Source organism: Harmonia axyridis, chromosome 3 (assembly GCF_914767665.1).
Source record: "Harmonia axyridis chromosome 3, icHarAxyr1.1, whole genome shotgun sequence".
Classification (NCBI taxonomy): Eukaryota; Metazoa; Arthropoda; class Insecta; order Coleoptera; family Coccinellidae; genus Harmonia; species Harmonia axyridis.
Genome location: NC_059503.1, coordinates 18,638,036 through 18,650,348, shown reverse-complemented (window position 1 = coordinate 18,650,348; position 12,313 = coordinate 18,638,036). Strand labels below are relative to the sequence as shown.

General features: G+C 30.6%; 2 protein-coding genes across 2 annotated transcripts; one reads left to right on the top strand and one right to left on the bottom strand.

The window, feature by feature from the left end:
- Window positions 1–1,015: 1,015 nt before the first annotated feature.
- Window positions 1,016–5,076, bottom strand: LOC123674607 (WD40 repeat-containing protein SMU1). The gene is made up of 10 exons (XM_045609537.1): window positions 4,916–5,076; window positions 4,791–4,857; window positions 4,593–4,736; window positions 4,426–4,540; window positions 3,949–4,367; window positions 3,612–3,835; window positions 3,249–3,350; window positions 2,994–3,177; window positions 2,786–2,938; window positions 1,016–2,553 (listed from the first exon to the last, which is right to left on the bottom strand). The coding sequence occupies exons 1-10, from the start codon at window positions 4,939–4,941 to the stop codon at window positions 2,455–2,457; spliced, it is 1,533 nt and encodes a 510-aa protein (XP_045465493.1). The 5' UTR covers window positions 4,942–5,076; the 3' UTR covers window positions 1,016–2,454.
- Window positions 5,077–5,284: 208 nt separating this feature from the next.
- LOC123674606 (T-complex protein 1 subunit theta) lies at window positions 5,285–7,714 on the top strand. Its single transcript, XM_045609536.1, has 7 exons — window positions 5,285–5,456; window positions 5,542–5,818; window positions 5,950–6,260; window positions 6,316–6,648; window positions 6,732–6,950; window positions 7,009–7,224; window positions 7,290–7,714. The coding sequence occupies exons 1-7, from the start codon at window positions 5,397–5,399 to the stop codon at window positions 7,503–7,505; spliced, it is 1,632 nt and encodes a 543-aa protein (XP_045465492.1). The 5' UTR covers window positions 5,285–5,396; the 3' UTR covers window positions 7,506–7,714.
- The last annotated feature ends 4,599 nt before the right edge of the window (window positions 7,715–12,313 follow it).

Sequence of the window (12,313 nt, the reverse complement as noted above, 5' to 3'; positions counted from 1 at the left end):
CAAATTTAGAATAGATAATTCCCTACTTTGCCTGAAACTTGTCATTTATTTCATTTTTAGAGACCTCTACCAAGAGACGCATATTCATCACTTGATTATAGACCCAGATACCTAGAAACAGTGAAAGAAGAAGTGGTTTTTACCAAAAACCGTTCTTCATCAAGACTTTCCAGATTATCTAGATCAAACTCAGCTAATCATAGAAGCTGTTCAACTCCTCGACCTCGTTGGAAATATTGATAAATGAAAATCAGAAATCAATAAGGAAAATCATAATTGGATGAAAAAATCAACATCAAGTGTTCACTCAATTAATTCAATTATTGCTACAAAACCCAGCACAATTTTCAAGATTGATTCAAATTCATGTCAAACTTAACAAATAGAGCGATAAAAATTTTGAAAAATGTATGTAGGTATATAATATGTCTATAGATTTTTTTACTGCATGATAATCACAAATCATAATTGTTGAGTAGTTCTTTCGAAAGTGACGAATATTAGTTAACCAGGTAAAACTAAAACAGATTTTTCAAAATTTAACTTTCACCGAAAATTATGAAATTGTTACATTTTTCAACAATATGATGAGCTCCAGGAAATAATATTCTCATTTCCCAAAATGAAAATAAGTAACTATGAATGAATAGAAACAATAATTAATATATTACACAAAACTCTAGTTTTGACAAAAAATATACTGGGGTATTCCAGAACCACTTCAAAATTGCATCCACTCATCAGAAACTGGCTATCTGTCTCTCTTAGGTATCTTAATAACCAATTTTTATGTAGGTATTCAAATGTGCTTCAATTAGAAGATTATTCCTTTTTCTTATTTCCTGACATGGAAAGAGTACAAAGGTTAGATCAACAAATAATATTATTGTAACAACACCAGGAAAGTTAGTTGTTGTTTTGGTAGTTATTTGAACTATAATCAAGACTTAAAAATTCACTTATTCAATTTACAGAAGTAAATTTTATAAATAAGAGGATAAAATAAATTAATGAGTAGAGGCTTCCATGATTAAATCATATATCTTCAAAATATATAAATAAGTAAGTTACAAGTCGTTCAGTAAGAAACTAAATGCAGCTTGCCAAACAAAACTCTATATGGATTGTATGATATTATTGTGGATTCTAAAAATAGCTTATAATAAAATAAAACAAAGTAATTTCCACAAATGTATTAATTTTTATAACAATTTTTAAGCCTTCTTTGACTAATATGTTGAAATTAACTTGAAGAAGCCACAGTGTTGACAAAACAATTGTTGTAAACATCAAAATATTTTTGGAAATTAATTTGTTTCACTTTATTTGATGATAAATATCCATCAAGTAAGGACTGAATCCATTAAATAGGCGACTAATGAGAACACTCAATGATGATATGAATGCGCAGAGAAGAACTTTATGATATGAAAAATAATATATAAAACTATAGCTCTGAACAAGATATCTAGAGATGGATTGACTGTGATCGCAATGAACAACTTCAATAATTAAAATAAATCATATTTATTTATAAGCACTCCAGTAATTCACAAGGTAACTGTTGGAAATTCAGTAAAAGTGAAAATATTAATTTATGAGTGAAATAAAATTCATAAATATCTCTGATAAGTCACAGGATGTAGAGATTATTCATCGAGTTGAAGTGACGATAAAAATAGAATAAAAAAGGCAATTGGATCAATCTTTCAAGTATTCATACATCTTTAGCATTATCACCTAAAAATGCTTCATCCTAGTAAGCCTGTATATCAGAATGATAACTTGACCATTTTTTATTTAAACAAAAGACTTAGTTGAAATTCTAATTCAATGTGGAAAAGAATGATTTTTCACAGAAGAATTGCTCATGAAACAAAATTGAGATATAAAATCATTGTCGATTATTCTCAGTTGGGTATTCAAAAATTATTGCATTATAAATTGAATTATCTCCAAGTTTATAATTTGTTGTTTTTCAAAACTGTATTCTGTATTTCTATAAAAGATATTGATTTGAAACAATTGAGTTGTGTAGTGTTTTCAAGTTCCGTACTGGCATTTTCAGCTAACTATTGAAAAATGGTGGAACAAAAATTTTTAATGTCATGCTTTTTTCTGTAATATAAATAAAATGAAGTAATTAATTAATCTTATTAACTTTAATTTTTTGTTTCTTGAAAACTAAACCTAACATGTTCAAAAGATTTTGCGATGTTTAATATTTTATTATCGTATATATTCACAATTTTTACAGAACATGGGGCTGTAATTAAATGATTGGAAATTAAATTAACATTAACCAAAATTATACAATTTCGATATTAAATTTTCATAACTCGATTTCTGAATAACAGAAAACAAGACGGAGGATTCAACAAAATAGTCATAAATAAATGCATTTGACTCACAAGATGGATTGAAATAAATGGTCTTGTTTGAATCAACAAAATTTTATGGTTTCCACAAACGAACAAGCCCATCTTCACTATAAGAACATATCAAGTTTTGATGTGGATGATGAGCAATTCCTATGACATCTTTTTCATGAATCTGAAATAAAATGATAAAATATTAACAACATTTTTCAAGTTCACAAAGATCAGTATTTTACGAAGTTGTCATCTTCAGTAACTAAAAGCTACTAATTATTAAATTAAATATATTGAAGATGTACAATTTTATATGATTCTATTGAACAGTTTCCTCTAATTTAAAATAAAAAACAAATGCAAATGTTTATTATTGGAAGTTACACCAAAAAGAAAATAAATGACACACTTACATTTAATGTTCTCTCAAGTTTTCCAGAATTTGTTGAAAAACAATATAATACCATATCTTCTCCAACACAATAAATCCAATCACCTCTTGGAGATACAGTTGAACAAACAAAGTCACCACCTTCTCTTTTACCACTAGCAAATGATCTCACAATCTGAAAAAAATCATATTGAATGATAATATAGTTTTTATCCATATTTAGATCTTACTTGTCCCTGAAGATTCATAATCACTGCAGTGTTACTTCTATTACAAACAACAAAATGTTCTGGATTTTTTGCAAAGTTATGAATGTTATTAACAGTTGTATCTCCTGCTCCAAATGATTTGAATGTACTTATACATTCTGTTGTTTTCAAATTCCACACTTTCACAGATCCATCTGAAGAAGCACTGAAATTAGAGAAGAATATAGATCTCATTCTCTTTGAAATGAGAGATCTCATTTACAAATGTTTACAAACCTCAATACGCTGTGTCCATCTTGAGTGAATATTACCTCATTTACAAAAGAGGTATGCCCTCTAAACTCCTTCAAGGTTTTTCCTGATTTTAAACCATGCAATCTGCAATGAAAAACCTATATTGTTCAAAAAAGGATAGGAGGATAAAGACATTTTTAAGACATCTCAATATTTGGAGAAATGTTTATATGAAAATGATTTTATTGTGTTAATTTGTTGAACTTTGTACAAAAGATGATCATATTTTAATTTCCAATATGATTTTGAAAGATATCAGATTTTGTTGATTAAAATCCATTGACAATCCTGTTTTCTGATAACGATAAGACAAGAAACAAATATGTTCAATATCTTTTGACATACCTGATAGAATGATCAAATGACGCACTCAATACTTGAGTATTGTCTCTTGAAAATTGAAGACATGTGATACCTTTTCCATGAGCTTTCTCAATTTTTCTCAAGCACTGTCCTGAACTTATTCTCCATACTTTTATTCCTCCTGTTTGTGAACCAGATACTAACATCTCGCTATCTCTTGAAAAAGCTAAGCAAAGTACTGCATGTTCCATTACCATATAGTTATCCTGAAAGTAAAATTATTCAGAAAATAAAAATTGTACAATCAGAAAAATTCATAAAAAGAGAATTAAATAAAGCATAATCATATGATTTTATAATAATTTATAAATCAACCTACTTGTGCTTGATATTTCAAATCCTTCCTAATTTTACCAGTTGTGAAATTCCAAACTTCCAAAATACCATCTACACTACCAGTTATAAGATACTGTCCATCTGGAGAAAACCTAGCACATTCCACATGTGATTTCTGACCAAACTTGATCTGTTTTGCCATCTGAGTAGGAAACTGTTCATCTTCTTGATCTCTAATAGCAGCTTTTCCTCTAAATAAATCTATTGTAGTTCCTGGAGGCAATAAACCTTGGTGTTGTTGCCACTTCAATGCTTGTCCCAATAAAGCCAAGAGCCTAGAAGATGGAACTACTGAAACTTCTCCTGAAAGTGCGTGAGCTATAGCTGCCCTACGTTTTTCTTTACTACTGCCATCAGCATAAGCTTCACGTGGATCAAAATATGACCTTGCAAGTAAATTTTCTGAAATTTAATAACGATAAAGTCAAAAAAGTTAATGAGTACATAGTAACTGACTTACCCAAATGAATGTACCTTTCAGGCTCATTTTGTTTCAACATAATCATGGGATCAGTCTGTCTCAACAAGGATCTTGCAGCACCAAGTTCACGTAATTCAATCAATTCCAAAACAATCTACAAGAACAGTCATTAGATTGAGTAAAAATATGTAAAGAATCACACTAACTTGTTCATATAAATCAATAAGTTTTTTATCTGGTAACTTTAATGACTGTATGGCTTTCAATACTGTGTCCCAATGTCCATTATTGATGTCTGCACAAAAACCATCAACACTATCAACTGTGTTGAGAGTGACTCCAGTTTCTTCCTAGAAAATTCATATCTACAATAAAATAATATTTTGTTTAAATTTGATATTTACCTGTAGAGTATGGAGAGTTCTATACAGATTTGATTCCTTCAGATATTGTTGAATTAAACGGATAACACTACGAAAATATAAAAATAAATAATGATTGATTAACAATTGAGAGGGCTTCAACTTACTCTGCCGATTCTATTTCAATAGACATTTTTCAATTATTTATCTCAAAATTTAATTACCAAATGATTTTCAACTTCAAAAATGTGAAAATGAGTAAAAGAAATCAATATTTTGGATTGATATTTAAAATCAAACCATAACCTCTATTTAATTCTGTCATATTAAATTGACAACCCCCTGAAACTACAGATAATGATTGTTTTCTCAACTTTTTGAATTTTTAGGTGAAATAATATCAACTGAATATTGAAAAAATTTGATAACAGACACTTCCATATCATACAAATATCATCTCTTTCAAATTTTGATCAAGTTTATAAAAATTCATCCTTTCAATGAAACCATAAATTAAATAAATTTTTCTGTGATTCACACATGACTCCCACTTTGGTAATACTGTTGTCATCTTATTAGAAATATTCTAATTGCCCTCAACAAATTTAATCAATTTTTAAGAAAGTAGCAGATAATTAAACATATACAATGGCTTTACATGTACCTAAAGCTCCTGGCTTTGCCCAGATGTTGAAAGATGGAGCAAGGGTAAGTGCATGTAGGATAAAAAACCATTTCGGAAAACATGTGGCTAACCTACGACGCGCAATGACTTATTTTAAAACAATTTTAGTACTTTTCTGGCTTGGAAGAAGCGGTTATAAGAAATATTGGAGCATGCAAAGAATTCTCGCATTCTGTTCAATCTGCCTATGGACCAAATGGAATGAACAAAATGGTTATCAACCATCTAGAAAAAATGTTCGTTACAAGTGATGCTGCTACCATTATTAGAGAATTGGATGTAGAACATCCTGCTGCAAAATTAATGATACTTGGTTCTGAAATGCAGGATTCAGAAGTAGGAGATGGTACCAATTTTGTTATCATTCTTGCGGGAGCTTTATTAGGTAAATAGTTTTCTTTGTTTTATGATTGAAGGATATTCACACTCTAAATGTGAATATAATAGAGTTTGCGGTAATCCTGTAACGATATTGTTCTCTAAAACTACTATAATGATTGGTTTTATTTCGTTTAGAATGCTCAGAAGAACTTATCCGTCTTGGGGTAACACCAACAGAAATCGCAGAAGGATATGAGTTAGCTTTAGAAAAATGTTTAGATATCTTGCCCAAACTTGTATGTAAAGAAGTAAAAAGTACACATGATACTGAAAATATGAAAAAAGCAATTCTTACTTCAGTTCAGTCCAAACAGTATGGAAATGAAGAATTTTTGTCTGACTTAATAATTAAAGCTTGTGATTCCATCATAAGTGAAGGTACAACATTCAATGTAGACAATGTTAGAGTGTGTAAAATTCCTGGATGTGGTCTTTTTAGCTCTCAGGTATAAATTCCAATTTGTGATCTCAAATAAATTAGTAAATAAAATTTTTTACCAGGTTGTAAAAGGTATGGTCTTCAAAAAACAGATCGAAGGAGAGGTGACTAAAGTAGAGAAAGGCAAAATTGCTCTTTATAGTTGTGCTGTTGATATTATGCAAACCGAAACTAAGGGCACAGTTCTCATTAAAACAGCTGAAGAATTGACAAATTTCAGTAGAGGAGAAGAAAATCTTCTTGAAATGCAAATTAAAGCTATTGCTGATACTGGAGCTAAGGTTATCGTATCTGGTGCCAAATTTGGTGACATGGCTCTTCATTATGTTAACAAATATGGACTTATGGCTGTCAGACTGAACTCAAAGTTTGACCTCAGAAGACTAAGTAAATCTGTAAGTATTCACCTCGTATTTGACTTCTTACTTGTTTATCTTCCCAATGAATTAAAATTAATAAATGTTTGTAATCGGATTAGGTCGGAGGAACAGTTCTCCCAAGGCTAACACCACCTTCTCAACAAGAGTTGGGATATTGTGATTCGGTTCATGTTGAAGAACTTGGTGACACACCAACTGTTGTTTTCAAAAATGAAGGAAAAGATGCTAGAATTGCTACTATTGTTATCAGAGGTGCAACTGATAGTTATATGGATGACATTGAAAGAGCCATTGATGATGGTGTTAATACATATAAAGTAAGTTAATCAACCAAATCTCATTGCAAATAATTGATTTCTTTAATTCATCCTACAGTGTCTATCGCGAGATGGCAGGCTAGTACCTGGAGCTGGTGCTATAGAAGTTGAATTAGCCTGTCAGCTGTCTGAGTATGCTGACACACTTCCTGGATTGGAACAGTACGCTGTCAGAAAATTTGCAAATGCTTTGGAGACTTTCCCCAAAACATTGGCTGAAAATAGTGGTCTACGATCTACCATTGTATTAGAGAAACTGCTGGCAGCTCATAAAGTAAGATTAGAATTTTTATCTTCTTAACAAATGATAATCTATAACAATAATCATTTAATTTGCAGAATGGAGAGAAAAATATTGGAGTAGATATTGAATCTGATAACTCGACCTGTGATGTAGTGGAAAAGAATATTTTGGATCTTTACTCCTGCAAGTACTGGGGATTGAAGTATGCAGTTGGAGCAGCTGCAACCATACTTAGAGTTGATCAGATCATCATGGCAAAGAGAGCAGGTGGACCTAAACCTAGACAGGGAGGAGGAGACGATGACGAATAAATATTACCATCAGTTACACAGTATCACTAATTTAATCTTTTTTATAATCGAATTAATAAAGTTTTATTAACATATGTAACAATTTCATTCATTTTCATATCTCCTATTATTATTTAATATTGCTCTTGTACTATTTAAATGGAATGTAAATCATCTCCCAGATTGTACTATGCTTTGAGACACCAAATAAATGTTGTTACTCCACCTGATTACTGCAATTATTCATTACTGATTTATCTTTCTGAAATTCCACAGTTGAGATTGTATACTTTACTATCATTGTTTTGAAAGCACAAATTGCAAAAAAAAAAGTTTGAATGAAGAAAAGTAAATAACCAATCAATTCTATTGCACAAATTTCATGAACAAAAATTAAAACTTTGTACTGAATTCAAGAGTGCCAATTGGTAATTTGTATAGATGTCTCTCGTTGAATGAAAATGTACTTCTTTACTTACCTTGATATTGTGCTTGGAGATGGTAATATAACTTTGAATTTTAATTGATGAACAGGTTAAAACTAATTTTATCAAAACAAGTTTTTAAAGTTTTATCGAAAGATCTCTGATAAAATCCCATATCTTTCAAATCACAATTCTTCAATTATGCTAACAATCTTTTCTGCTCTTTCCTTCCTATTTACTGATAACAGCTTTTTTCGTGTATGATTTTAAAATTCCAATTTTTTTTAATTTAAATATGCAATACATATTTGTATTCAATATCAACTAATGATTTTCTGAATCATTCACCATCATCACAGATTCCAAAACATTATTTTTTTAATCATTGCTAGAGCATATATGATGCCAGTTGTAAAAACTGCTGATCTTTCAATAGAAGAATTCATATAATTTCTTATGTACCCTTTTTTGAAAATATGTATTATATAATCTTCTGATGAGATGGACAAATGGTAACATCATTCAGGACATGATTAATTTAGATGAATTTAATTTAATATAGGTTTGTAAACAAGAATGAATTATGCTTTTGTTCAATAAATTTTTTGTTTCGTTTCAGGGGATTTGTAGCAGGTCTACTAAAAAATAAAGAAAAAACAAATAATTTTTTATTAATAACATCAGATATACAAATCATTGAATACCCTATCAACGTTCCACTTACCAGTAAAATCTGGCGTCTGGATGATTTGAAATATTAGTTGAAAAAATTCAGTGATGAAAGCCATATTTCAACTTTTATAACTTTTTTCAACCTGAATCTTTTCCCATCTTGAATATTTCATTCATTTCAGAAATTAAATAAGGAGTTCCAACATTTTCCACCGAAGAAACAGACAACAATATTATTTTCACACAAAAACCAAATTGAAAATATCAATTTAAACAGTAAAGTTAGAGAATGTTTGTGGTTTTGCAACTTTTCATTCCATTACATATAGTTTTTAAGTTTTTTTACTGTTGAAAAACTTTCAAGTATTGTAATGTAAAATTTATTGATTTAATTATTTACCCTGTTAATTTTTATTGTATGGTGAAATTTGATTTCAGGGTTGTTTCTGAATATATTTATTGTTTAAAAATTTAAACTGTTATTTGATAGGCAACGTTTCGGGCAGTGCCCTTTTTCAAGCCTGTAAAATATATAATTTATAAAAGAAAAGGAAGGATGGAGACTTTCAGGTGAGCCAACATCCAGCAATGGATATAAATGGGTTGCTAAAGAAGAGGACGAAGAATTTATATTCATTATATTAGGGGCCAACAGCCATGGGCCAAGTGTTATTGCATCATTGCTGCTTAGCGCTGATACTATAACACGGGGGGAGGGGAATAGAGCTATAATTTGGAAGGAATCGTTGATATGCAACAAATTTAGCACTTAGCGTCTTTGGAAAAATGATATGTTGAAATCTGAGGATTGAAAAATCCTCTCAGTCTATTATAACACAGATCGGTTGCACTGTAATTTAGAATATGCTTACGCTTTAGGGAAATGATAAAATTAAAAATAACTAACTAAATATACTTATCTAAAATTTTGATTATTGCTAAGATTGTCGTTGTCCTAAATTATACTTATCTATGAAGGGTAAAATTTAAAGCTGCGATTAAAGCGTTGCGATGTAGGAACTTTTTTTGACTAGAATTAAAATACCTAATAATAATAATACTTATTGGCTACTACTTTAATAAACGTTGCAAAAATGATATGTAAAAATTATTAAAATCGACCTACTAACCTAACCTAACTAAAATCATAGTATAAGGATTTCCTTATACTATGCGCTAAAACCATTGTGTGGAGAATAGAAGAGAATATTCTTCATACAATGGTTAAAAAATTGGGATATATCCCAAAGATGTTTCACTTTATATTTAGTGAATCATTTTTGGGAAAGACTGTTGACCATCGTAATGAATCCGGGAATCAATAGATCCTAGATGGCTTGAAGCGACTTAAGCAGTCGTCTTATTCTCTGTTGAATGATATTTATGCGTTTAATTAAGAAGTACCTCCATCTAGGCAACATCAATCGAAGTAAACACCGAATAGGTATCATTTCACAAAACACAAAACTGTTTTGATTTATCATTGCATAATCCTCTTACGACATCAAATATAATATAAATCAAGTGGATTTGGGAACTATGACAACAACGAACACAAAGGGTTGATTAATAATGATTATAAACATTTGGGTAAAAATATGAACCCACCGAGAATTTTCACACTCTAGGTTTAAGTAGGAAATGAAGGATGATTTGAAGCCATCATATCTTTCATAGAACCATCAGTCATCAGTCATTGTTATCGGTTATGGTTAATGTTGTTCTGGTTCTCTAGTCTAGGCATGAATGAACGCGCTCAAAAAAGAAATAAAGACAGTTTTTTTCTGGAATTTTCTTTCTCTAATAATAATTGTGTTATCATCTTCTATTACCAACTCCCTGCTGCTAGGCAGAAACAACAAGATATTTTGCTGCCCAAGGCTTATTTCACTAACAATTAACAAATCTATATTACATGATGCAAAAAAACTTGTTAATTATTTATCGAAAATTGACGGTTAAAGACCCCTTTTGATGAGGCAATCTTTCATTAATTAGTTTCTTCGTTCATCGCTTAATTAATGCCTTCCAACAACTGTTTAAGCAATAACATCCGTGAACTTACCAAAGGAGATATATAAATCGTTTTTCACTAGAGCATTTCTAATGAGATTTGGTCCAGAACACACCATTTGAAAATAACGTATATAAGCTGTGTAAAGACCAACTCTGGTTAATTAATTACATGATGGATAGAATAATTGAAAATTTCACGAGAATTTCTATGTTATTAAGTATATCGGTTTTAATTCAATGAAATCTAGCTCTGTCTTAGCTGACCTAGCTGATAATTAAATTGTCATAAGTAGTATCATCTAATTTTTCCGAGAAAAAGTCGAAAAAACACGTTGCTAAAAAATATTTGAACAAAAATCCGAATCAGATCAGCATTTCAAGTTTCTAGATTTACTGGAATTTTAGAAAAAAAATTAAAACTGAATTTTAGTCACCACCTTTTAAGGGTGATATCTCGGAAAGGAGATGAGAAAATTTTGTAAAAGGAAAGACCCATCTTAATTACATACATAATTACATTCACCTACTGAATTTTGTCGCATGAACAGAAACATCCTCCGTATGTATAGGGGTGATATCATAGACGTATTGGGATAATAAGTCTATAGGTGATAGCTAAGCTATAGAGTAGCTTGCCCTCAGACAGAGACATCAGTTATCGTGTATCTAGTATAGAAATAGGACTTCCTCTTCAAAAGTGTCCAATTTGACCCACCCTGTACAATAATGATTTCAAGTTGTGGACAATATATCATGTAGATCGAATCACTGAAGCAACACATGGAAAAATTACCAATATCCCCAATAAGTGAAAAACAATACTGTTGAACAAACATATGCTTCGAGCAATGCTGTCCTATTCCACCAAAATACTTTACAACATCTCTTTGATTTTTCGATTCTGATTATTTTTCGTGCAACGTAATTTATTTTGAGAATGAAAAGTACAAAGTGAGAAGTAGTTTGATGCAATAGGTCTTAAGATGAAATGTACCTACATGTGGTCGTGAAATAGCGGACCACCCCCCCTTAAATTCTGCTGACCCCCCTAAAATTTGACATACCAAGGTTAAAAGATTAGCAGACTATAATTTCGATTTACTTCGGCCCCCAAAAAAAAATCCGGCCCCCGTCTTGGCCACCCTTGTTTTTGAAACCTGGCGTCGCCACTGATGCGAGCGCTCCAATATCAAAAGCTCCTGATATCAAGTCAGTGCTTTTCTAGAATTGCCTCATTTTGGATTCTACACATTACGAAATGTTCTATTCAATTTGAAAATTTCAGGGGATAGTTAGTTTTTTCTCGAAAGATTCAAATTCAGTAGAAATGTAAAATTAACCTGAAGATACCACAGTGTTGGCGAAACAATTGTTAAAATATTTGTGGAAATTATTCATTTTGTTTTATTCTAAAAAGATTTTTTCTCGGAGTTGAGCCTTACGATATAATATTTACGCACATACATATTTTAAAAAAACCTTAAAAAATTGCAAGGACTGTGAAGCTTTTTTCCAAATTCAATGTTTAACTATGATCAAAACCAAAATTGTCCAGTTATTAAGAAAGGCGAAATATTCTGGTATTGACCCGAGGTTCCATCTGATATTTAAGAATTCCTTGCAAATTGTTTCTTTGAATCGGGTTGAAACAAGAATGAATAAACTTGATGGAAACATATATCCGAAATCCAATTATCTCGAGTCATCGAATTCGCG

Bases quoted from the DNA above. Each gene is read 5' to 3' on its own strand.
- LOC123674607 (XM_045609537.1), bottom strand. From the start codon at position 4,941: ATGTCTATTGAAATAGAATCGGCAGA. The intron at 3,351-3,611 runs GTATGTCAAAAG...TTTTCATTGCAG, and splicing joins TCATTTGATCATTCTATCAG to ATTGCATGGTTTAAAATCAG. The intron at 2,554-2,785 runs GTAAGTGTGTCA...ATTTTATTTCAG, and splicing joins AACTTGAGAGAACATTAAAT to ATTCATGAAAAAGATGTCAT.
- LOC123674606 (XM_045609536.1), top strand. From the start codon at position 5,397: ATGGCTTTACATGTACCTAAAGCTCCTGGCTTTGCCCAGATGTTGAAA. The intron at 6,261-6,315 runs GTATAAATTCCA...ATTTTTTACCAG, and splicing joins GTGGTCTTTTTAGCTCTCAG to GTTGTAAAAGGTATGGTCTT. The intron at 6,951-7,008 runs GTAAGTTAATCA...TTCATCCTACAG, and splicing joins ATGGTGTTAATACATATAAA to TGTCTATCGCGAGATGGCAG.